Raw genomic sequence first — 24,767 nt, 5'->3', positions numbered from 1 at the left:
AATCTCTCCTCTAGGTCCCCGTGTGAGAGCTCTGTGCCAGCAGAGGGATCAATTCCCCTGTAATGATGCAATTCTGCTCTTAGTTCACAGCAGTATCACAACAGACTGGGAGAAATTCAAAGTTGTTAATGTGACCAGGCTCTGCCACAAACTTCTTGTGTGGCCTTGGGCAGGTTACAATTTCTGTCTGCCTCCAACCCCTGGTCTTCACCATACAGTCCTTGAGCCTTTCTTGACGCCTCCCCTGCCCACACACAGCCCCTAGCTACCTCCTTCCTTGCATGCTGAGCTTCCCTCCCCTGCCCACACAGCCCCTAGCTACTTGCTGCCTGCACCCTGAGCTACTTCCCTGCCCCCACACAGCCCCTAGCTACCCCTCTCCCTGCAAACTTTTTGAACCGAGTCCCCCCTTTGAGTTATAATTTTTGGTTGAGTCCCCTGTGGGTGACCTGCTGAGGTGAGTCGGGGGGTGAAGGTGGAGCTCCCTCCCTGGACCCCACTATGTGGAGCTGGCCAAAGGCCCACCAGCCCTTGTCCCCCACCCCCAAGTAAAAGTCAAACTACACCTATGCCCCATCTGTAAACAGCTTTCCGTTTTTTGCAGTGCACTGTGCCATCTTGTAACTTCCTCCTGTAGCTTTATTTTTACTTACACTTAAGCATTTAAAAACACTGCTTTTCGTCTCAGATCCTGCTACTGCCTTCTTGATTGATCCAGTCTTGTCTGCTTTGTCAAGAAAAGTTTTCTTGTGCTTCGTTTCAAATCATCGTCAAACACTTTCACAACACAAAGCACAAACCGCACGGTCCTTCTTTTGAATAACTCCAAATGTGTCTGTCCAAGAAGGCTGAAATGAACGGACATCTAACTTTGCTTTCTTAGGAGCTGACATTTTGTCAAATGTTCCCCTCAACACATAGTGGGGGGAAAAAATGGCGACAGAGGGCACGCACAACGTCAAACGCAGTGCGCGGTTCCACTTGTCTTGATGTAAGCAGCAAATCAGGACTTAAAAATATCCCAGTGGTGCAGGAACAATTTTAAGGTAGGGGTGCTGAGCTGCACCCCCACTTTCCCCTGTCTGCACCCCTCACTGCCCCAGGCTGGGGCCAGTGGGCCACACCTGGGGGTGGCTGCAGAGCGCCAGTCCGAGGCCAGGAGCAGAGCCCCGGGCCGGCAGCCAGTATCCCAGGCCAGCAGCGGGCTGACTGGGGCTGGCAGAGGGGACCCCACCTGGCATGGGGCTGGCTGCTGGTATCCCAGGCCGGCAGAGGGCTGAACGGGGCCAGGAGCCCGGCTGGCAGGGGGCTGGTGGCCAGGACCCCAGACCAGCCGTTGGCTGAGCGGGGCTGGGGGCTGGTATCTGAGGCCAGCAGTGGGCTGAGCAGGGCCAGCAGCCAGGATCCCAGGTTGGCAGCAGAGTGCCACTGAAAATCAGCTTGCATGCCCTCTTTGGCACGCGTGCCATAGGTTGCTGACCCCTTCCATACTTCAACAAAAAAACTTCAAAAACAGACTTCAAAGAGAAACTGCAGAGCTACAATTCATTTGCAAATTTAACACCTTTAATTTGGGCTTGAACAGGGACTGGGAGTGGCCGGCTCACTGCAAAAGCAATTTTCCCTCTCTTGGTATTGGAGAGCTTGTCATTGGTGTTGTGTGGGGGAATTTAACGTCTGGGAGGAGGGTTCAGAAGCACTAGTCCCCAGGGAGAGGACTGAGAGGAAGTCTTTGCTACCATTCTATGTTAACCTTGCGTGGGGCAGTCTCTCATATTTTGGAATTGCTGTTGGATTAGGATTATGTTGAGGAGACACTTGGAACCGTAAATCAGGAAGTTGGAATGCACAGAGATATGGAGAAAATTACAAGGGCATTGTTTAGAGACAGCCGCAGCCACAATTAGATGCAAGGCGCAGCAGAATTTATAAGAAAGCTGCTTATTGAAAGCAGCAAAGAATCCTGTGACACCTGTGATGAGCTGCCAAAATATTAACAACCGGTTCCCTCCTCCTCACCTCACAAGGGGGTCGTGCCCCCACCCGGGGGTCGTGCCCCATCCACCCCCCCATGTTTTTGACACCCCCCCTGGACCCCTGACCCACCCACCCTCTTCCCTGTCCCCTGACTGCCCTTTGCAGCCCCATCCAACCCCTCCTCTCATTCTTGATGGCCCCTGGGACCTCTGCCCCATCCAACCACCCCTTCTCTCTGCCCCTGAGTGCCCCCACCACCTCATCCAACCCCTGCCCCTTCCTGATTGCCCCCCAGGATCCTTGCACCCATTCAATCACCTGTTCCCTGCCCTCTGACCGCCCTAACCCCTATCCACCCCTCCACAACCCACCGAACACCCCCTCCCTGCCCCCTGCCCCCTTACCACACTGCCCGGGGCCGGAGCTGGGGCCGCTCTGCCTGGCCGGGCCAGCACCGGGGCCGGAGCCGCAGTCGCACCCGCGGGAGCCGACTCCCCGGGCCAGGCCGGGCAGGCACCAGGACCGGAGCCGGAGCCGCAGCCACGGGGCCCGACTCCCCGGGCCGGGCCGGCGCCGGCACCGGGACCGGAGCCGCAGCCAGAGCCGCGGGGCCCGACTCCCCGGGCCGGCACCGGAGCCGGAGCCGCAGCCGCGGGGCCCGACTCCCCAGGCCGGGCTGGCACTGGCGCCGGAGCCGCAGCCGCGGGGCCCGACTCCCCGGGCCGGCACCGGGACGGGCGGGCGAGCCGCGGGGCCTGACTTCCCGGGCCGGGCCGGCGCCGGAGCCGCAGCTGCGGGGCCCGAGCTGGGCCGGGTCCGAGCCGCACAGGCAGGACCAGACCAGCCCGAGCCGGGGGTGCTTGGCTGGGACCGGGCTGGGGCACTCGGCCAGGGCCAGGAGGAGCCGTCCCGCCCCCTCCCCCACACGGCTTCCCGGGAACATTTGATTCGCAGGAAGCAGGGGAAGGGGAGGAGAAGGAGGGCGGAGCGTTCAGGGGAGAGGGGGAGGTGAGCTGGGGCCGGGGGCTGGGTGGACAGCTGCCCGAGCCTTTGTTAAATTTAAAAGCTTTTTAGAATCGGTTGTCCTGGAACAACCGGTTCTAAAAAGGTTTCTAAATTTAACAACCGGTTCGCGCGAACCACTGCGAACCGGCTGGAGCTCACCACTGTGTGGCACCTTATAGACTAGCAGACGTTTTGCAGCATGAGCATTCTCAAAACTACAGTACCCGCACGAGGAAATAAGGAAACAGATCAACAGAGCCAGACGTGTACCCAGAAGCCTCCTACTGCAAGACAAACCCAAGAAAGAAACCAACAGGACTCCACTGGCCATCACATACAGTCCCCAGCTAAAACCCCTCCAGCGCATCATCAGGGATCTACAACCCATCCTGGACAATGATCCCACACTTTCACAGGCCTTGGGTGGCAGGCCAGTCCTCGCCCACAGACAACCTGCTAACCTGAAGCATATTCTCACCAGTAACTGCACACCGCACCATAGTAACTCTAGCTCAGGAACCAACCCATGCAACAAACCTCGATGCCAACTCTGCCCACATATCTACACCAGCAACACCATCACAGGACCTAACCAGATCAGCCACACCATCACCGGCTCATTCATCTGCATGTCCACCAATGTAATATATGCCATCATATGCCAGCAATGCCCCTCTGCTATGTACATTGGCCAAACTGGACAGTCTCTAAGGAAAAGGATAAATGGACACAAATCAGATATTAGGAATGGCAATATACAAAAACCTGTAGGAGAACACTTCAACCTCCCTGGCCACACAATAGCAGATCTTAAGGTGACCATCCTGCAGCAAAAAAACGTCAGGACCAGACTTCAAAGATAAACTGCTGAGCTCCAGTTCATCTGCAAATTTGACACCATCAGCTCAGGATTAAACAAAGACTGTGAATGGCTTGCCAACTACAGAACCAGTTTCTCCTCCCTTGGTTTTCACACCTCTACTGCTAGAACAGGGCCTCATCCTCCCTGATTGAACTAACCTCGTTATCTCTAGCTTGCTTCTTGCTTGCATATATATACCTGCCCCTGGAAATTTCCACTACATGCATCCTACGAAGTGGGTATTCACCCACGAAAGCTCATGCTCCAATACGTCCGTTAGTCTATAAGGTGCCACAGGATTCTTTGCTGCTTTTACAGATCCAGACTAACACGGCTACCCCTCTGATGCTTATTGAAAGACGTCAGTAAGTATCCACCCCCCCCTTTAAGAAATGTGATATACTGAGTGGAATACAGGGGAGGGGCATGATCAAGGAAAACCAAATTGAGTTACAGCTCTTAGGTGTCTGTAGAGCCTTTGTGCCCAACCTAACAGTCATGATGGGAGGGAAAGGCAGGAGTCACAACATCTTTAGCTGAAATATATTATTCAGCCACTAGATGTCTCGTATGCTGTATAAATTCCAGCCAGGGTGTGGTCCCTTGTATACAAGGGTAACAAAGCTGGTGCTCAAACTGTGTAGAAACCCATTGTTTCTTTGTAATAATAGTTGTTTTCTTTAATAAACACCTCCTGATTAAGAAGATTGCTTATTTCATTCCCCATGACAGCAAGGACCTTGCTGGGCTGTTGTCTCAACTGTAGGGTTTCTTTAGGGGTTTGAAACCAGAAATGAATTTTCAGTCCTTCCTACACTTTCTGACTTCAAAGCAATGGAAATTTCACTTTAAAATTTATGTTCCTAATTATTCGGATCTACTGGTTGTGTAGGGGGTAATGCTAACATCTACACTCATTTTCCATACTGAGGCCTTGGCTACACTTGAGAGTTATAGCGCTGTTGGTGGCTTTATAGCGCTGTAACTCACTCCCCATCCACACTGGCAAGGCACATACAACGCTGTATCTCCCTGGCTACAGTGCTGCTTGTACTCCACCTCCCCGAGAGGAATAAAGAGAATAGCGCTGCTGCTGCTGTGCTGGAGCGCCAGTGTAAACAGGGAATAATCTTACTACGCTGTAACTGCCTCTGGAAGCTTCCCATAAACCTTTTAAGTAAAGGTTCCGCTCTTTGTTTTGTTGTGAACTCCAGGCTTCTGGAGCTGCTTATCAAAAAAATAAACACAGCTCCTGTTTGCTGTGAATGAGCAGAGGCAGGGGGGCTCCCTTTGGAACGTGCACAGCTAGTGTTTGCTTGAAGAGAGGGGGAGTGAAGGGGCTTGAGGAGAGAAGCAGCGTGGGAGGGGGTGCATTTCAGAGCAGCTGCTTATCTGGTCTGTGAGGAAAAAAACAAACAGCTGTTTGCTTTCAGTGAGTGAGAGGGGGTGGGGGAGGGGGTCGGAACTTGCAAGGCAGCTGCTGACAGAGTGTCGGCTCCAAAAATCCACTCTCTCTCTCCCCCACACTCCCTGTCACACTCCACTCCACCCTTTTGAAAAGCACGTTGCAACCACTTGAACGCTGGGATAGCTGCCTATAATGCACCACTCCCAATGCCACTGCAGATGCCGCAAATGTGGCCATGACAGTGCGCTGTCCATACCCTGAAGATCTGAAGAACACACTTCTTTGATTGGGATTAACCCGGTGTGGAGAACTGGGAAACTTCTGATTTTTTTTAATGAAAGAATATATGTGACTCAGTTTCCTCTCTCACCTTGTATCGTTGTTACCTGCTGGGTGTAATTTCTTTGTTGAAACAGAGCAAGCAAAGAAGTGACTGGGGGGATGTCGCTAAGCATGCATGAACAATCAAGCACTCAAATCACTGTGGGAGTGGGGGGGGGGGATTAATGCAATTCCCTAGAAAACAGATATACAAGTCTGTAGAAGTACCACTTCCTTGGGGAAAATTGTGTGTTTTGACAGGGTTCAAGAAGCCCAGCAAACAATGACCTAAGAATTGTTTAAAGATTCCAGCCTGATATAGAGAGGGTGTGAGGGAATGCCACTCTCACTAGATCAGGGGTCGGCAACCTTTCAGAAGTGCTGTGCCGAGTCTTCATTTATTCACTCTAATTTAAGGTTTCGCACGCCAGTAATACATTTTAACATTTTTAGAAGGTCTCTCTATAAGTCTATAATATATAACTAAACTATTGTTGTATTTAAAGTAAATAAGGTTTTTAAAATGTTTAAGAAGCTTCATTTAAAACTAAATTAAAATGCAGAGCCCCCCGGACCACAGGCCAGGACCTGGGCAGTGTGAGTGCCACTAAAAATCAGCTCACGTGCCACCTTCGGCACCCATGCCATAGGTTGCCTACCCCTGCACTAGATGCAAGAACTGAAATTACACTGTGACCGAGAGACCCTGACCCTGCAGAAAGGGTTTGAAGGACTTTGAAACCTACCAGGGTCTCCATGTGGAAGATGATACCTGGTAAGTCAGTCATGCACATAAACTGTTCATTGTTTTCAAGCTATGTTTTCTCTGCAATGCTTTTGTTCTAAATAAATACTTTGCTTTATGAAGGTTGGCCGGTCACTGGTAAACCCTGTCATAGCCCTGGGGAGAGAACAGTGTGGCAGGTGCTGAACTAAAACCAGACTTGCTAAGGTGATCACAATGAGTTTCAGGAAGCAATTGCAGCCTGAAATCCTTGGTGTACAAGGAGAGAAACATAGGTCACTGCCCCAAGAAAGATGATGGCTAGGAGGCCTGAGAGAGGGTGCCCTCAAGGAGGCCATGAAGGCCTCTGGAACAGTGACAGCTGGCTAGCCACTTTTTTCTTAGCTGCAGTCCTTAACCTCCCCAATTCCAGCTACTTGCATATCAGACCCAGCCAACAAATCTGCTATTCAACCCCCTCCTTTTTTTGCAACTTGGCTTCCTAGGATCTTGTCAGTTTTCACTCCCCTGCTATTTTCTTTAGTCTCCACTAGGGGGAGAGGCACTCCCCTGCACATGCTCACCTAATTGACTAGGGTAGAGAAGGACTCTACCCGAGGCCCTTAGGCTTGCTTTCTTTGTGCTTTCACTATCCAGTCACTTAGGTAAACTTTCCCCTCACTTTCAGTTGTGTGGTTTATGGATTTCATTTGCTAATGAAACAGAGGCAGGGCTGGAGCACTTCCTGTCATTTCCAATCTGCTTTTCTGATTCCTTAAAACTCTGAACTCTCAAAAGTTTTTATAAAGTTTGTGGTGTCAGAACACGGCTAAAATACTGGTGGGAAAAAATCATTTAAAATTACCCCCCCCTCCAAATTCCACAAAATAGTGTTGATCTGGAATAAAAAAATGCCTGATCAGTGAAAAATGGCCTCCTGAGCCCCAGAAAGGTGGTTAGCTGCTTCCAAGCATAAAACTGGCTAATATCCTTTTATCTTCTTGAATTTCTGAAAAATATGTAAAGCATGAACATTTTTGTCGATGCCTTCTCAGTAATTCCATTCCAGCTAATCACCACTCTCTTGGCAACATAAGGCCTCTTTAAATTATCCCTGCGTATGTCCTTGTATCCGATATACACCTGGTCTTGTGGGATTTGTAGCCCTTTACAATCCACTGTGCTTTACAGCAAAAGGGTTTGCCACCCAGCAGATTTAAATTGATAGAGACTAACCCTTGATTTCGATAGAATTGGCAGGGGCATTTTCTCAAAATCAGGCCATTTCCAGTAAATTGGGATCTAGTCACCCTATGCAGGAAATTATGTCATAAAAATACCCTCCACATTCATTTGAGCTGTGAGGCTTTATCCACCGAAACTGTAGCCCCACCATGGTTTTTCTCACTTATGCTTCCTACAGATTTCTTTGTCTCCTTTCTGCATTAGCAGATACTCTTGCTTGCTTCTTCCCATATCCTTAAATCCTTTTCTTGACAGATGAACATAACCAGCTCTTTGATAGACCTGACTCTCACCACAGGGTGATGATGTTTCACTAGTTTAATTTGTTGCACCTTGCTACGAAAACCAAATAGCTCACTTGTCATCTGGCTTTTCCAATCCTAGCTGGAATCTTCTCCTTCAATTCTTTATCACCTTTAGTCACTTTGTGCAGGAGGAAATCACTGTTATCATTGTGAATAGGTTTTACCCAACCTCAGTTTGAACTCCTGTCCTGTAGCCATTCTGATTAGGACTTGAAGCAGTATGGTGTCCATGTTATCTTTTTGGTGGCAGCAGGCCAGCTGATTGTGCATACACACTCACTAACCCACCCGACTCTTCCGGGGATGGGATCAGTATCTGGTGTTCCACCCACTCACTCGCCACTCCCAAATGGACTCACGTAAAGCAAACTGCAATTTCTGCTAACATTGGCAACCCTGACAAAGAAAATCAGAACAAGTAGATAGGTAATGGGTCAATGCCTGGATATTTCCAATGCATTTGTTCTTCAGTCAGTAAGAAAACAGCTACCCCAACTTTAAAGAATCAGACAAGCTGCAGTTATTATAAAAAAGCTGACAATTGGGCACTATAGGGTCTGCTGTAAATTATGCTATGGAGAGAGATTCAAAAGGTATTGCTCCATTTTTTGGAATCCTCCGTCAATACCATCCCATCGTGTGACTAAGTTAGGTGAGGGAGGGGTGTTTGGAGAAGCATGGAGGGCTAATATTTTTGCTAGGTCTTTGGTTTTCTATTATAGCAATTCAACTTTATGTTTACATTTGCTTAGAATTAACGCTTGCCTCCTCTATTAGCAGGGTTTGAAAATAGTATCTCAGTGAGAATAACCTCAGGCTAAAAAAAAGGCTTTCAATATGAAACTTCAGTTCCTTCCCAAATATTTATTTGCAGAGTTTTTTTTAAATATGGCCACAGGAGGGTTGGAGACAGACTTATTCCTTGGAGGATTCTTGTGGTGCAGTTATACCTGACACACCTTGATGCTGATACCCACTGAGACCAAAGCACTAAATAAGGAGTGGTGACAATGTCTTTCTTTAAAAGAGCATTTATAAATTAGAAGTACTGAGAGGAGTGGAAGCCTTATTGAGAGTGCTTTATTCCCTATAGTTTAACCCACTGGAATACACTATTGGAATAAGGTATTCTTATTTTGGAATATGAGTGTCCACACATGAAAAGTAATCTGGAATATGGTAGGATGTGAATTTAAAGCTGCTTAACTATTCCTGATTAAGTCCATGTGTGGACACGCTTATTCCTATATGAGTGCCTTAGTCGAACTGAGTGGATTAAGCTAATTCAGAATAAAGCACTCTTATTCTGGAATAAAAACATTTACACATGGAGTTTTCAGGATTAGCTATTAGGGAATAACTCTCCATGTAAACAAGCCCTAAATTAGATTGTAAAAGAAACACTGAAGTAAGGGAGCAGTTTGAGGGTATGGACAGGAGCCTAGTAGCAGTGGAAGGACAGATGGGAGGAAGTGGCACCCCCTGGGAGTGTTTCACACTTCCTCTAAATCTGTGCCTGGCCGGCAGTGGCTCCAAGTCCCAGGCAGCACCTTTCCCAGTTAGAAACCCTCCAGACTGCTACAAGCACCTACCACAGATAGGGGGAGAAAGGCGGCCGTTTTGCTGCTGATTGACCTGTTTCTCTCCACCGCCCCGACCCCCTCTCTAAGTGGAGAAAAGCAAGTGCCTCAGCAGCCATGGAGGTCAGCATGGACTCAGGTCAGTTGCCCTCTCCCAAGGCTGAAAGAGGAAAGCCCCAAGGGCAGGAGCCCGAGCACATGGGCAGCAGGCGAGGGCTGCTGGGTCGGGGTTAGCACCTGGGTGGGGTTAGGTCGCGCCTCGGGAGCAGGCAGAGGAGGGGGAAAGAGACACTGGAGAGGGGGGTGGGGACGATGGCTCAGCTCTTTCTAAATATAAAACTGAAGTGAAGCGAGGGAGGCTGGACCGGGGGAGGGTGCGGGAGCCGGAGCCGCACTCGCTCGCGCCCAGAGGGAGCCGCAGCTCTCGCCCGGGGGCCGGCGCTGGGGAGAGGCGAAGCCAGGCAGGGCCCTGCCCCGCAGCAGCCCCGCGGCCCGGCGAAGGGGAGAGGAGAGGAGAGGAGGGACCCGCGTGGCGGGCTTGCTCCGGAGCCACCGCTCGCCCCCACCTCCTCCCGCCGCGGCAGGCAACATGGCTGCGGCCGCCTCCGCCGCCCAGGATGAGCTGAGTAAGTGACACGGACTCGGGCGGCGGGGGGGCTCTTGGTTGGCAGGACCCCCCCCCCCGGTGTGCGCCTGTCCTTGGGGCGGGGCCGGGTCCCCTCTGTCTGAGGGGGCGGGGAGCGGGGACGGGGTGCGGCGGGGGGGGAGCTGGTTTCATCGCCCCGTGTGGCCGGGGCTGGCCGGGGCGAGGGGCGGGAGGGAGCCGGGGCCGGGGCTAGGCCTCGGCTGTGCGCAGTCACGGTGTGACATGGAAACTAAAGCCTGGGGCCGGGGCTTCCCCGCAGGTCTCAGCCCGCCCGCCCCGCCCCACCCCCGGGTCAGGGTCCCCGGGCGGGGGGGCTCTGCCAGGCCGGGCTTGGGGGCGCGAGCCTCAGCCAGCGGCGCCTGGGGGCAGAAGCTGAACGTCTCCCCCCGGGGATAGGCCGCAGTGACTCCGCTTTGGGCGGCGGGGGAGCCCCGGGGAGCCCCCCCAGCAGTGGGGCCGGCCCTGGGCGCTTGGCCCGGCGGGGACAGGGCGAGGGGAGGGTGTTGCAGGCTGATCAGGGCGCCCCCCCCCCGGGGGGTCGCTCGCCCTGCAAGGGGCCTGGGCCCTGCTTGGGGAGGGGTGAGTGTCTGGGCCTGGGGCCCCGGAGCAGGAACTGTCAGCAGCCCGTGACACTGATGCTGGCTGGGAAATGTAGTTCTCGGTCCTAGCAAGTTACTGGTGGGCGTCAGCTGAGACTGGCTGAGTGGTTAGAGCAGATGCCTTCCCCGCTCAGTGATTGCAGGGGGTCTCAGGCTCATCTCTCCAACATGCTCTCTGTGTGGCCTTGGGCAAGGCCCTTCCTGACTCAGTTTCTCCATCTGTGAACTCCAATTAGTTATGCTCCCTTATCAGACTAGAGTATTGTGAAGCTTAATGTTTGCAGAGTGCGCAGAGATGCTTGGATCCGAAGTGCTACGGAGGTGCAAAGTATTTTTAAAGTTTTGGTTGCTGATATTCCTCTCCAGAGTAGCTCTGACAGCACACAATAGATGTGAATAATCCTTTGCTCATTTCATATTTTTTTCTTATAATAAGTGCATATATACAAACTCTCCCCTTCCAGAGCTTGAGATGTTTTGTATGAATTTAAAGTAGGACCCTAAAAATAAAATATATTGGAAAATAAATTTTATCCACTTCATTTTTCTTCTATTCTGCAAATGATGCCCCTGATCCAGCATTAAAACTCCATGGCAGGTCCTGTGCCCATGCAGTTCTCAGTGCTGATCAGGATAGTAGTTAGAATCTGAGTGACATAGTTCAAATTTAGATATTTTTTTATTTAGAGGGAAAGGACACCCAGTTTGGGGTGTTTTTTAACCTTCAAATCTACTGCTGAATCTGGTGCAGTAATGATAGATCTGTCTCTGAAGAAGTATAAAATGTTAAGCGAGTGTTTTCTTGTCTTGTTGCTGCATCTCCTGAGATATAACAAAACTAGTTTTCAGACAACCTTGATGAATTAATAACAGTGTGATGTATAACCCAGCTGGAGGAACTGTGATTCTGATCCATGGGAGAAATCAGTGGGCTGAGGAAAGTGGTGTTTTAGACTTGGCTTGACTCTGGAATTGATTTCACTTCCAGAAACTCAGCAGAAGGAAGAAAGGTTTTAATGCAGACTTTCAAGCTCCAGGCTGTCAGATTTAAACCATGCATTGCTGCTTGATGTATAACTTGATTCTTCTGCTCTCTCTTTAGAGAAAACCCCTTTAGCCTGCTTAGTTTCTACAAACTATTGCAGCAGTTCTCAAACTTCATTCGACTGTGTCATTCTGACAATAAAAATTACTACACAACCCCAGGAGGGGTTACTACACAACCCTTGAGCCCTGCTGCCCCAGGTGTGGGAGCCCAAGCCCGACCCCACCACCTCAGGCGTGGGGACCAAAGTTGAAGCACAACCTGAGCCTTGCTGTCCAGGATTGAAGGCCTCAGGCTTTGACTTCGGCCCCAGAGCCCAGCAACTCTAAACCAGCCCTGGCGACCCCATTAAAATGGGGTTGTGACCCACTTTGGGATTCTGACCCACAGTTTGAGAACCACTGAACTATTGGATGAGGTGAATAGACTACGGAACATCAAAATACTGGTGGTGTCCCTGATGCCAGCAAAGAACCATAATTTCATGTAGGAATAAGAAAAACCTACAGAATTCATTGATTCTCAGGTCTGACACATCTCAACATACTTATTCCAGTGACTGTTGGGATGAATCATTGTCATGACCACTGTAGTCTAGAAAAATTGATCACAGACTCCATGGTCACCATCAGCCATTAAATTCTTCCTATACAGTCAACTATATATTGCCAGTGTTTCCTTCACTTGCAGACCTTGTAAAACAACTCGGGGCCTGGTCTACGCTACATAGTTAGGTTGACGTAAGGCAGCTTATGTAGACCTACTTATATCAGAGTACACAGTACAGCTTTGTCCCCCTGATGTAAGTGCCCTACTGCACATAACTCCACCTCCAGGAGAGGCTTAGGACTTAACTTAATGTAGTTAGGGTGATGCAGTCTCAGACACTGAGTTACTTACATCTGCTGTTGGCTGTCTTGTCAATTTCAAGGCTACCTGCTGGAGCCTTGAAATTGACAAGAAAGCAGGGCAGCTAGAGCCTGGCTGACACTGGCTTCCCAATCCCAGCCAGGCTGCATCCGCCTGGTTCCCGGTTCCCAGCTGTGCTTCCCCTGTCTGGCTCCCTGCTCAGGTGTCTGGCCCCAGCAGGGAGCTGGGAGGCGAGAAGCCTGCCCGGGAGCAGAGCTGAGAGCCTTGTCCCCCATGCTGCCCCTCTTCAGTCGGTGGAAGCACTCCTGCTGAGGACATGCACCAGCGACAGAAGAAGGGTAGTGTGGACATCAGCCACCACAGTAATTACTGCAGTGACTGTAAGTCGACCTAACATAAGTCGATTTTAAGTCTAGCGTAGACATGCCTTTAGTGGAAGAGTTCCTGCTTGCAGACACAGCTTTATTCAATCTATGGAGTGCTAGTTTGCTCCACCTACAAACTGAATATAACTGTTTCCTGTTTTTGGCAAGGTGTCCTGTGGCTATTGTCACTGGATTTGCAGTCACTCTTTAATTTAATCCAAGCCTGGAAGAGGGGAGAGATGAATGTCTTATAGGGTACAATCCAGTTTAGCAGTTTGATGTCACTACATAGTTTGAGACATCTGATGAGAAACTATGTTGCAGCGCTGCAGCGCGCCAGTGTAGTCAGACAGCGCTGGGAGAGTTTCTCCCAGCGCTGGGCAGCGCTTTGAAATGCAAGTGTAGCCAAAGCCTATGACTTATCTGTCAGCTGTACCACTAGAGTATGTATGGTACCACCCTTCTGACTTGAGGGTGGTGGGTTTTTTTGTGGAGAGGGAGGATGGTGATTTTTCCAATGCCGCCTCTATGAATAAATGGAAAAGTTGTGCAGTCAAAGGTGGACTTTAACAGGAAGCATAAGAAATTCAGGTAGCACAGAGTGGGGAAAATTGGGCAGACTTCGCAGGTAGAAGTATGTGAGAGACTAAAATTAAATGCATCAAATTGTATTGTGAAAGGAACCCGATCTGTAGGATAATGAGCCTCCTGAAGGAGTAACCAAAATTTTCTTTTAGATCAGAAAACCAATTTGTCCCTGTTCTGTAGGCGTGTAGCGATAGGAAACTTTGATCTGTAGCAGCAATCAAATAGATGAGCTGTTATTCCTTTTTTTGTGTTGAGAAAAGAGTACTTGCTTAAACTTTTTATGAGGATGCTTATGATTTGGTGGATGAATAATTTAAACAGTGATAGCTTGAATCCTAATATAAAATCAGTAAATTGGGCCTAGAGCTGTGCGTATTCAGAAAGAAAGAAAAGCCATTTTCAAAGAGCATGGGTAGTAATCTAAAGGGAGTCTAAACATGACATGCACACGGAAATCCAAATTTTGGCATTTCAAATCTGTATCTAAACATTTCTCTGCTATGGAGGAATATGATGAAAATAGAAAAATACATTCCCACAGTAAAAGATCATGTTTTATAAACTTGAGTAGTGACTAGGACAGGTCCCTTGTGGTGCTCCCTTAAAGTCATTTGAGATTGCGATAGAGCCATGAACAGTACCTCCAGACCCTAACTCCCAGTATGCTGCTATAACCAGGGCCGGGCACCAGCGCAGCAAGCAGGCGCTTGGGGTGGCCAACGGAAAGGGGCGGCATGTCCAGCTCTTCGGCAGCGGGTCCCCCAGTCCCTCTCAGAGGGAAGGACCTGCTGCCGAAGAATGAAGCCGATCACGGGTTTTTTTGTTTGTTTGTTTGTTTGTTTGTTTTTTCCACTGCTTGGAGTAGCAAAAACACTGGAGCCGGCCCTGGCTATAACCACTCTAGATGTACGTTCCCCAAGGCCTAATACAATTCCAGCAAGAATTTTCCTAGTGTTTTAATGGAAGCATAATACAAGTAGATCAGAGCTGGACTCCCAAACTGGGTATCTTGCTCCTCCAGTTCAGAGTGTTGCAGAATCAGTTGTTTAGCTTCTGGAGAAGTGAAAACCTCATTTTTCATTCTGTTCTTTTAACGTTTGCTTCAGTCTCCTCTTCTTTTCCCCCTAGTCATCCTGGGAATGAAGTTGTCTGACTGTATCCAGGTAGAAGTAAGCACTTAATTGACATAGGGGCTTTTGGAGGAAAATTCCAGGATATATGCACAAAATAACTTTTATAAAACGGTCTTAGTGCAGTAACAATAAGCTGTTTTTAAGGACGTGTACATCCTCCAGAATGGCTTTAATAGTGTGGTCACAGGGATTTTGCTATAAAATGGAGTTTAGGTTGGGGAAGGTGAAGAAGGTAGCTGCCTGCATCCTCTCACAGAAAGTTACTGTCACAACTCCTGGAGTTCTGTCACAACTCCAGGCTCAGACTGTATGGCTGGATTCCTCGGATACTGTTATGCTAACTAGATCAATTGTGAAGTACATCTGGTTTGACATGTCTCAGTCCTAGTTAGTCCCTCAAATCTGCTTTCATAAATAGATGTATGCACTTCATACTTGATATTCTCTTCCTAACCGAATACACATCACAGCGTTCTGTAAAGAACAGCTGACTTGCTCTTTACAATGGCTGTAAATGCCACTGGGAGCTAATTCTTTAGTATAAGAGGAAGGGAGGAGAAACTGGACACACAAAAAATAGCATTTGAACTGAGAGCTGACTTCTTTGAACAGATGGATAAACAGTGAACTACACTGATGAGGCCGAACATCCAGAAGGGTTTATTTTGTTGTTTTAATTGAAGAAATGGTAAGAGATGGGTGGCAAAACTGTCTTTTAAAAGGTGCAGTATATTAAACGTCTTCCCTGTGCCTCCCTTTCCACTACTTCTTATGGCAAATGACCATATAACAGAACCAGAGCAAAGGCCCAATCAATCTATTGGATTTTTGCCATTAACTTTCGTGTCTGAAGGATCCAGCTCTAAGGCTACCGAGATTTAGGGGCTCCTAAATAACATGATGTAATGTCTGATCAGAGATCACTGCGGTAAATATGGGAGACGGAGGGAGTCATAGAATCATAGGGTTAGAAGGGACTGCAAGGATCATCTAGTCTAACTCCCTGCCAAGATGCAAGATTTGTTGCATCTAAACTGTCCGAGACAGATGGCTATCCAGCCTCCTTTTGAAAACCTCCAGTGAAGGAGCTCCTATAACTTCCCTAGTCATTTACACTTTGCCGTTCGGGGCCTTGCCATTGATCTGGCTTTGCTTTATAAAAATACACTGCTACCCCTATATAACGCCACCCATTATAACACGAATTCACATATAACGCGGTAAAGCAGCGCTCCAGGGGGGCGGGGCTGCGCACTCCAGCGGATGAAATCAAGTTCAATATAACGCGGTTTCACCTATAATGTGGTAAGATTTTTTTTTTTTGGCTCCCAAGGACAGCATTATATCGAGGTAGAGGTGTATTTATACTCCCTTGATGCTTTAAAAAGAAAGACACTACATATTGTATAAAACCACAAGTATTGTCTGCAATCTGAAATGTATTATTCTGTCTCCTAGTGAGATGAAGTATTTCCATCAATTCTGAAACCAATATTCTTGCACATACTTTTATCATATAGATTGGGAAAGAACCAGAAGGGGTTAGAAATGACATTAGAAATCCTTAAGTTACCATGGAAATGCTGTTACCTACTTGTGAGAAATAATATTTCTGCTTCTAAAAATATCATCTATCTAGATACACAAATTGACCCTGGCGCTATAAGCAATGGTCTAAAGATTTCTTCGGCTTCTCTACTTTCCTGATTCTTTCGTGCAAAATGAATGAATATGAAAAGACACTTGAAATGTGATCAGTTTTGTAAAATTAGTTCTAAAGTAGTTTCAGATATTGTATCTGTTCCCAAGTCCCCCACTCAATCTTTATAGTTTTACAAACACATTTTCTTAAAACTCTCCCCCTGTTACTGAGTGAAAGACCCTACAATAGTAGGAAAAAACAAAGTCACAATCTTGCAAACACCTACACGCATCAGTAGCGCCATTGAGTTATGCGTGAGTGTTAGCAGCATCGAGACCTAACTTACTATACGGGGGGACAGAGTAGAACTGACTATAAAAAACTATGTCAATTTTACACAGTATACAAACCGCAATAAGAGAGAGAATCGTACGCACCGTTTCTTACAGTAACAGTAAAACATTTTCAGACTGATTTGTTTGAAAATGAACAGTTCATTTAATGATTCTATGTTTTACTACTTTCAAATAATGAAGCCTGTTTTAATCTTGTCATGCTACTGTTTATGCTTATGTTTTTAATTTATTCTTGATAAGTAGACAGTGGTTATCATAACTGGAGCACAATTGGAAAAGGTCACACACATTGGGCCCAACTTCTCAGTTACATGGTGACTAGATTTCATTTGAAAAAACAAGCTGTTTCTAGTCCTCATGGTTGGGAAGAAAAGCTTAAAAAAGTGTCCCAAGGGTAACTAATGCCGTGATATCTGCCGAGCATCCTAAACAATAGCTCTGATTGGTGAACTGTGCCATTAATCCTAGTGAGCTGTTAATTCTGAAACCAACTGCTGTGGGAGGCCCAGCTGATACCACCCCAGCAGAGGATTGTGTGTGTCCCCTCATTGCCATGATACCATTGTGGCTGTGCCAGGGTGGTGGTGGCAGAGCTCTCACGCACACACTCCTTTGCTCAGGAGGGGTGGGGCTGAGACATCCCTTCTCTAGGATGGACTCCAGCCCATCTGAAGACAGGGAAGAGATGGCCCATAGAGAGGGAAGGCCCAACCTTCTCAAAGAGGATTGGTGGTGGAGTCCCCTGCCAGCCAAACAGACAGCTCTTGTGCAGGAGACCTCTTGCCACTTCACTCCAAACAGGGGCCATGGAGTGAACCTAGCAACCCAGAGTGCCTTGGTTAATAATTTGGGCGGACTTATATTTGATAGGATGGTTAAAAGCTATAGAAGAGAGAAGTTATTTCTCAGACTGATTTAATATATGATCTGGCTCTGTTAAGCTATTCTAGCTGCATCTCCTATGAATCCCTCTCTTGTTTCCTATCCTCCTAAAAAAAATAAAAAAAAATTGATCGTATTACCCTCTTGAAAAGGACAGTTCATTTTAGTCACTTGGTCGAGTTAAATTTAATCCCAGACCTCGATCAACTTTCTCTTTCCTGTGTCACTATGTTCACCAAAGAAGTACAGATGTTAGACATATAGAAGTCAGTCCTTTATGTTAACCAGCTAATATAATGGGTGTTATAATTGGGAACATGGGGCTAAGAGAGCAGCATATTTTATGGTCCTAAATCTGGAATGTGAGCCTGGATTTGAGACCTAGGAAATAGTCTGGTGTAGAATCTCAAAAGAGTTCTCCAGATGTAACTTGCATTTCAGTGACGGATGAAATGATGCTTAATTAACGTTCATACAATCATTGTAATCTTCATCCAAGGATTGCAAAATGCTTTACAAATTAATACTAATAAAACACTGATTTAACCAACCCATCAAAATAGCATATTACAGAAAGCGTATATGTCAATAGATTGAATTAAAAGCTTCAGTCTTGGTTAGCAGATTGCACGTCAAAGGCTTTTACTTTTTATTTATTTATTATTTTTGGCTGGTGGGCTTTTTGTTTTTAATTTGCTACAGTTACAGTCCAGTTGTGAAAAGACACTTTGTGGAGCAGATCACAGCAGTATGGAAATGCCAGGGCTAATCCAAAATGGATCTGATTACTAGGGCTATCAAGCGATTAAAAGAATGAATCGCAATTAATCACACGATTAAATAAATTGTGATTAATCACACGATTAATCACACTGTTAAACAATAACAGACTACCATTTATTTAAATATTTTTGGATGTTTTCTATATTTTCAAATATACTGATTTCAGTTACAACACACAAGAACGGCCATAATGGGTCAGACCAAAGGTCCACCCAGCCCGGTATACTGTCTGCTGACAGTGGCCAATGCCAGGTGCCCCAGAAGGAGTGAACCTAACAGGTAATGATCAAGTGATCTCTCTCCTGCCATCCATCTCCACCCTCTGACAAACAGAGGCTAGGGACACCATTCCTTACCCATCCTGGCTAATAGCCATTTATGAACTTAAATTCATGGAGGTTATCTACTTCTCTTTTAAACCCTGTTATAGTCCTAGCCTTTGCAACCTCCTCAGGCAAGGAGTTCCACAGGTTGACTGTGCGCTGCGTGAAGAAGAACTTCCTTTTATTTGTTTTAAACCTGCTGCCCGTTAACTTCATTTGGTGGCCTCTAGTTCTTGTATTATGGGAACAAGTAAATAACTTTTCCTTATCCACTTTCTCCACATCACTCATGATTTTATAGACCTCTATCATTTCCCCCCTTAGTCTCCTCTTTTCCAAGCTGAAAAGTCCTAGCCTCTTCTCATATGGGACCCGTTCCAAACCCGTAATCATTTTAGTTGCCCTTCTCTGAGCCTTTTCTAATGCCAGTATATCTTTTTTGAGGAAATCACATCTGTAGGCAATATTCAAGGCTGGAGGGAGGTTACTAGTGGAGTTCCTCAGGGATCGGTTTTGGGGCCAATCTTATTTAATCTTTTTATTACTGACCTTGGCACAAAAAGTGGGAATGTGCTAATAAAGTTTGTGGATGACACAAAGCTGGGAGGTATTGCTAACATAGAGAAGGACCGGGATATCATACAGGAAGATCTGGATGACCTTGTAAACTGGAGTAATAGTAATAGGATGAAATTTAATAGTGAAAAGTGCAAGGTCATGCATTTAGGGATTAATAACAAGAATTATTGTTATAAGCTGGGGATGCATCAGTTGGATGTAACAGGGGAGGAGAAAGACCTCGGAGTATTGGTTGATCATAGGATGACTATGAGCCGCCAATGTGATATGGCCATGAAAAAAGCTAATGTAGTCTTGGGATGCATCAGGCGAGGTATTGCCAGTAGAGATAAAGAGGTGTTAGTACTGTTATACAAGGCACTGGTGAGACCTCATCTGGAGTACTGTGTGCTGGTCTGGTCTCCCATGTTTAAGAAGGATGAATTCAAACTGGAACAGGTACAGAGAAGGGCTACTAGGATGATCCGAGGAATGGAAAACCTGTCTTATGAAAGGAGACTGAAAGAGCTTGGCTTGTTTAGCCTAACCAAAAGAAGGCTGAAGGGCGATATGATTGCTCTCTTTAAATGTATCAGAGGGATAAATACCAATTTGGACACAAGAACAAATAGATATAAACTGGCCATCAGGAAGTTTAGACTTGAAATTAGACAAAATTTTCTAACCATCAGAGGAATGAAGTTCTGGAACAGCCTTCCAAGGGGAGCAGTGGGGGCAAAAGACATCTGGCTTCAAGACTAAGCTTGATAAGTTTATGAAGGGGATGATATGATGGGATAGCCTATTTTTGGCAATTAATTGGTGTTTTACTATTAGTGGTAAATGTGCCTAATGGCCTGTGATGAGACACTAGATGGGGTGGGATCTGAGATAGTACAGAGAATTCTTTCCTGGGTGTCTGGCTGGTGAGTCTTGCCCACCTGCTCAGGGTTTAGCTGATTGCCATATTTGGGGTCGGGAAGAAATTTTCCTCCAGGACAGATTGGCAGAGGCCCTGGGGATTTTTTGCCTATCTGCAGCGTGGGGCACGGGTCACTTGCTGAAAGAGTCTCTGCACCTTGAAGTCTTTAAACCATGATTTGAGGACTTCAGTGGCTCAGACATAGGTTTGATACAGGAGTGAGTGGGTGAGACTCTGTGGCCTGCGTTGTGCAGGCGGTCAGACTAGATGATCATAATGGTCCCTTCTGACCTTAAAGTCTATGATTCTATGTGGGTGTACCATGGATTTATATAAGGGCAATAAGATATTCTCCGTCTTATTCTCTATCCCTTTTTTAATGATTCCTAACATCCTGTCTGCTTTTTTGACTGCCGCTGCACACTGCGTGGATGTCTTCAGAGAACAATCCATGATGACTCCAAGATCTTTTTCCTGACTAATTGTAGCTAAATTAGCCCCCATCATATTGTGTATATAGTTGGGGTTATTTTTTCCAATGTGCATTACTTTACATGTATCCACATTAAATTTCATTTGCCATTTTGTTGCCCAATCACTTAGTTTTGTGAGATCTTTTTGAAGTTCTTCACAGTCTGCTTTGGTCTTAACGGTCTTGAGCAGTTTAGTATCGTCTGCAAACTTTGCCACCTCACTGTTTTCCTTTCTCCAGATCATTTATGAATAAGTTGAATCGGATTGGTCCTAGGACTGACCATTGGGGAGCACCACTAGTTACCCCTCTCCATCCTGAAAATTTACCATTTACTCCTTTGTTCCCAGTCTTTTAACCAGTTCTCAAGCCATGAAAGGATCTTCCCTCTTATCCCATGACAACTTAATTTACATAGCCTTTGGTGAGGGACCTTGTCAAAGGCTTTCTGGAAATCTGAGTACACTATGTCCACTGGATCCACCGTCAACAAACATGTGGACCCCTTCATAGAACTCTAATAGATTAGTAAAACATGATTTCCCTTTACAGAAACCATGTTGACTTTTGCCCAACAATTTATGTCCTTCTACGTGTCTGACAATTTTATTCTTTACTATTGTTTTGCCTGGTACTGACGTTAGACTTACCGGTCTGTAATTGCCAGGATCACCTCTAGAACCCTTTTTAAATATTGGCGTTACATTAGCTAACTTCCATTCATTGGGTACAGAAGCTGGTTTAAAGGACAGGTTACAAACATAGTTAATAATTCCGCAGTTTCACATTTGAGTTCTTTTAGAACTCTTGGGTGAATGCCATCTGGTCCCAGTGACTTGTTACTGTTAAGTTTATCAATTAATTCCAAAACCTCCTCTAATGACCCTTCAATCTGTGACAATTCCTCAGATTTGTCATCTACAAAGGACGGCTCAGGTTTGGGAATCTCCCTAACATCCTCAGTCGTGAAGACTGAAGCAAAGAATTCATTTAGTTTCTCTGCAATGACTTTAAGTATTTGTACTGTAAAAAAACAAAAGAAATCGCATTTTTCAGTTCACCTAATACAAGTACTGTAGTGCAATCTCTTTATCGTGAAAGTTGAACTGACAAATGTAGAATTATGTACAAAAAAACCTACATTCAAAAATAAAATAATGTAAAATTTTAGAGCCTGCAAGTCCACTCAGTCCTACTTCTTGTTCAGCCAATCACTCAGACAAACAAGTTTGTTTACATTTGCAGGAGATAATGCTGCCTGCTTCTTATTTACAATGTCACCTGAAAGTAAGAACAGGCATGCTCATGGCACTGTTGTAGCCAGCGTCGCAAGAGATTTACGTGCCAGATGCACTAAAGATTCATATGTCCCTTCATGCTTCAGCCACCATTCCACGGGACATGCTGATGGCAGGTTCTGCTCGATAACAATCCAAAGCAGTGTGGACCGACGCATATTCATTTTCATTATCAGATGCCACCAGCATCTTTTGTTTATCATTTTTACAGTGCAAATATTTGTAATAAAAAATAATATACACTTTGATTTCAGTTACAACACAGAATACAATATATATGAAAATGTAGAAAAACATCCAAAATATTTAAAAAATTTCAATTGGTATTCTATTGTTTAACAGTGCGATTGAAACTGAGATTAATTGCGATTAATTTTTTTGAGTTAACTGTGTGAGTTAACTGTGATTAATTGACAGCCGCACTGATTACCTTTCTTTGGAATTTGGTAGCCAGGAAAGCAAGTCGGAGAGTTGTTAATCATTTGTATTCTAGTAGCACCGAGAGGCCCCTACTGAGATCAGGACTTCGTTGGGCTGGGTGCTGGACAAATTCATAGTGAGAGAAGAATCATGCTCTAAAGAGATTACAGACTAAATAGACGACAGATAAAGGATATGAAAGGAGACAAAGGTGCCAAGAGGTGAGATGACTTGCCAGACATCACACAATCAGGTCAGTCATAGCTGGGAACAGATCTAAGGTCCCCTGAGTCCCAGCTTGATGCCATCTCCGGTGGACCAGATGGATCCAAATGTGTTCTTTTCTTTGGTTCTTTGGGAATGCTGTCCTCTAAAGCAGGGGTCCCCAACCCCCGGTCCGCGGCCCGGTACCGGTCCGCGGCCTCTTACAAACCGGGCCGCGAACCGACCCAGTGGAGCTTCCGCAGGCGTGCCTGGGGGAGGTCTACCCGAGCCGCGGGACGAGCGCTCCCTCCGCGGTCATGCCTGCGGGAGGTCCACCGGCTCCGGTTGAGCTGCTGCAGGCATGCCTGCGGGTGGTCCAGCTGAGCCGCGCGACCAGCGAACCGTCCGCAGTCATGCCTGCGGCAGCTCAACCAGAGCCAATGGACCTCCCGCAGGCATGACCGCGGACGGTTCGCTGGTCGCGCGGCTCAGCTGGACCGCCCGCAGGCATGACCGGTCCCTGGTCCTAAAAAGGTTGGGGACCCCTGCTCTAAAGTACACTGTCAGCTTGAGAAATGACAGAGACAAGGTGGGCACGTAATATCTTTTATTGGACCAACTGCTGTTGGTGAGAGAGAAGCTTTCAAATTACACAGAACTGCTGCTTCAGAGCTCTGTGTAGCTCGAAAGCTCATCTCATTCAACAACAGCAGTTGGTCCAACAAAAGATAATACCTCAGCACCGTGTCTCTCTAATACCCTGGGACCAACACGGCTACACCAACACAGCAGATAACTTGAGAAGTGGTCAATTTAGATAATTAAAAGTAGTTTCAGGTGATACAGCTGTCAGGGTTTGTGGGTTTACAGTCATATTTTCTTGTTTTTATTAAAACGTTTTTCCTCTTCCCTGTTGCCATGTGACAAGCCCACACCAACCACAGAGGAAACTGATTTAGTCCATAATCCTGCAAACACCCAGGTGCTTAACTTCAAGCATGTGAGTAGTTCCATTGCAATCTGTGGGATTACTCCAGGTTTAAAGTTAAGCACACAAGTCCGCATTTGCGAGACTGGCACTTAACTGACTATACAGAGGAAACCTGTGGAAAATAATGTACATGTCAAACACACAAAGTAAATACATTGGACAGAGAGGAAATTGTTCTTTCTCCACTCTCTTTCATCTTATCGTAGTAGTCTTGGGTGCTACTTATAACAATAGCAGAGGAAAAAATTGGAAAAGCAGTATACTTTTTGTTAGTGGACTTTCCCTTTTAACATACGTTTTGCTTGACTGCTGCTTCACAGAATTCCTATATTTCCTGTGGCTTCTACTCTATATCTCTGCTTTTGAAAATTATATATCTTTTTAGCAGAAGGTTATAATAAATAAATTTACCTTCTTTGCATTCACTGCAATCAAGTCCTATTTATTCTCTACCACAAGGAACATGACATTGGGAAGGCCTCCCAGATGTGGAGTTTGGGTGCACTGCAGCCAGTGGTGAGCACAGACACTGCAGATATTGTTGATGACTTTGTTAAGGTTACAGAATGCAGTCAGAGTTGTGTGTGCCCACTGGCTCTCAGGATCAGGCTCTTATTACCCCAGGTTGCTCAATTCATGGAGCATCAGAGAGTTCTCAGAAGGCAGATACTTTAGGGAAATGAAATATGACAGAGAAAGGCAGGACAAGAGAGAAGCTTTTTTTTAAATTAGGTGGGAAGAATGTATCTTGGTTCCCTGAGGCAGCTGATAGCATGAGAAAGCAAGAAAAATCCCCATGAGACGAGAGATTCACTGACAAATACAATTTGCATTGGAAGGAACTGCTGAATCTTGACTTGTAATTCAGCTGGCATTAAAATCTTAGTCATTTGTCTTTTCAACGGCTTACCCTGTTTAGTTCAACCAGAAACAAAATGTTGGGAGGGACGTGTGTATGCTTGGTCTGCTGCCTGCAGAGAGATGATAGTGTGCCTACATGACCGCCTTATGTCGGTATAACTACGCCGCTCAGGGGTGATGGAGTACCTCTGCCCACAGGAGAATATCTCCCATTGGCATCTTCACTAAGTGCTAAAGTGGCACAGCGGCGCTGCTGCACCTCTGTAAGTGTGTACAAGCCCTGTGAGGGCTTTAACAAAGGGATGGGGAAAGTTAGAGACAATAGAGCATCATTTCCAAAGGCCTTCCTATCTGAAGAGTGAGTTCAAAAGTCACTTCAAAT

At 46.5% G+C, this 24,767-nt stretch overlaps 1 protein-coding gene across 2 annotated transcripts in view; it reads left to right on the top strand.

The window, feature by feature from the left end:
• Positions 1 to 9,389: 9,389 nt before the first annotated feature.
• ECPAS (Ecm29 proteasome adaptor and scaffold) overlaps positions 9,390 to 24,767 on the top strand; it is an 84,442-nt gene continuing 69,064 nt past the window's right edge. Inside the window, exon 1 of one of the 2 annotated variants that reach the window (XM_039543912.1) lies at positions 9,390 to 9,566. In XM_039543912.1, the coding sequence (XP_039399846.1) occupies positions 9,545 to 9,566 (22 nt within the window). In that variant the 5' untranslated portion in view covers positions 9,390 to 9,544. Of the gene's footprint in view, positions 9,567 to 9,786; positions 10,054 to 24,767 lie in introns of those variants that run through there. The other variant, XM_039543911.1, reaches the window with a different exon arrangement.

The sequence above is a fragment of the Mauremys reevesii genome, linkage group 6, assembly GCF_016161935.1.
Source record: "Mauremys reevesii isolate NIE-2019 linkage group 6, ASM1616193v1, whole genome shotgun sequence".
In the NCBI taxonomy this organism is placed as follows: Eukaryota; Metazoa; Chordata; order Testudines; family Geoemydidae; genus Mauremys; species Mauremys reevesii.
The sequence above is the reverse complement of the archived record's forward strand: the minus strand, read 5'-3'. Positions and strand labels throughout refer to the sequence as shown.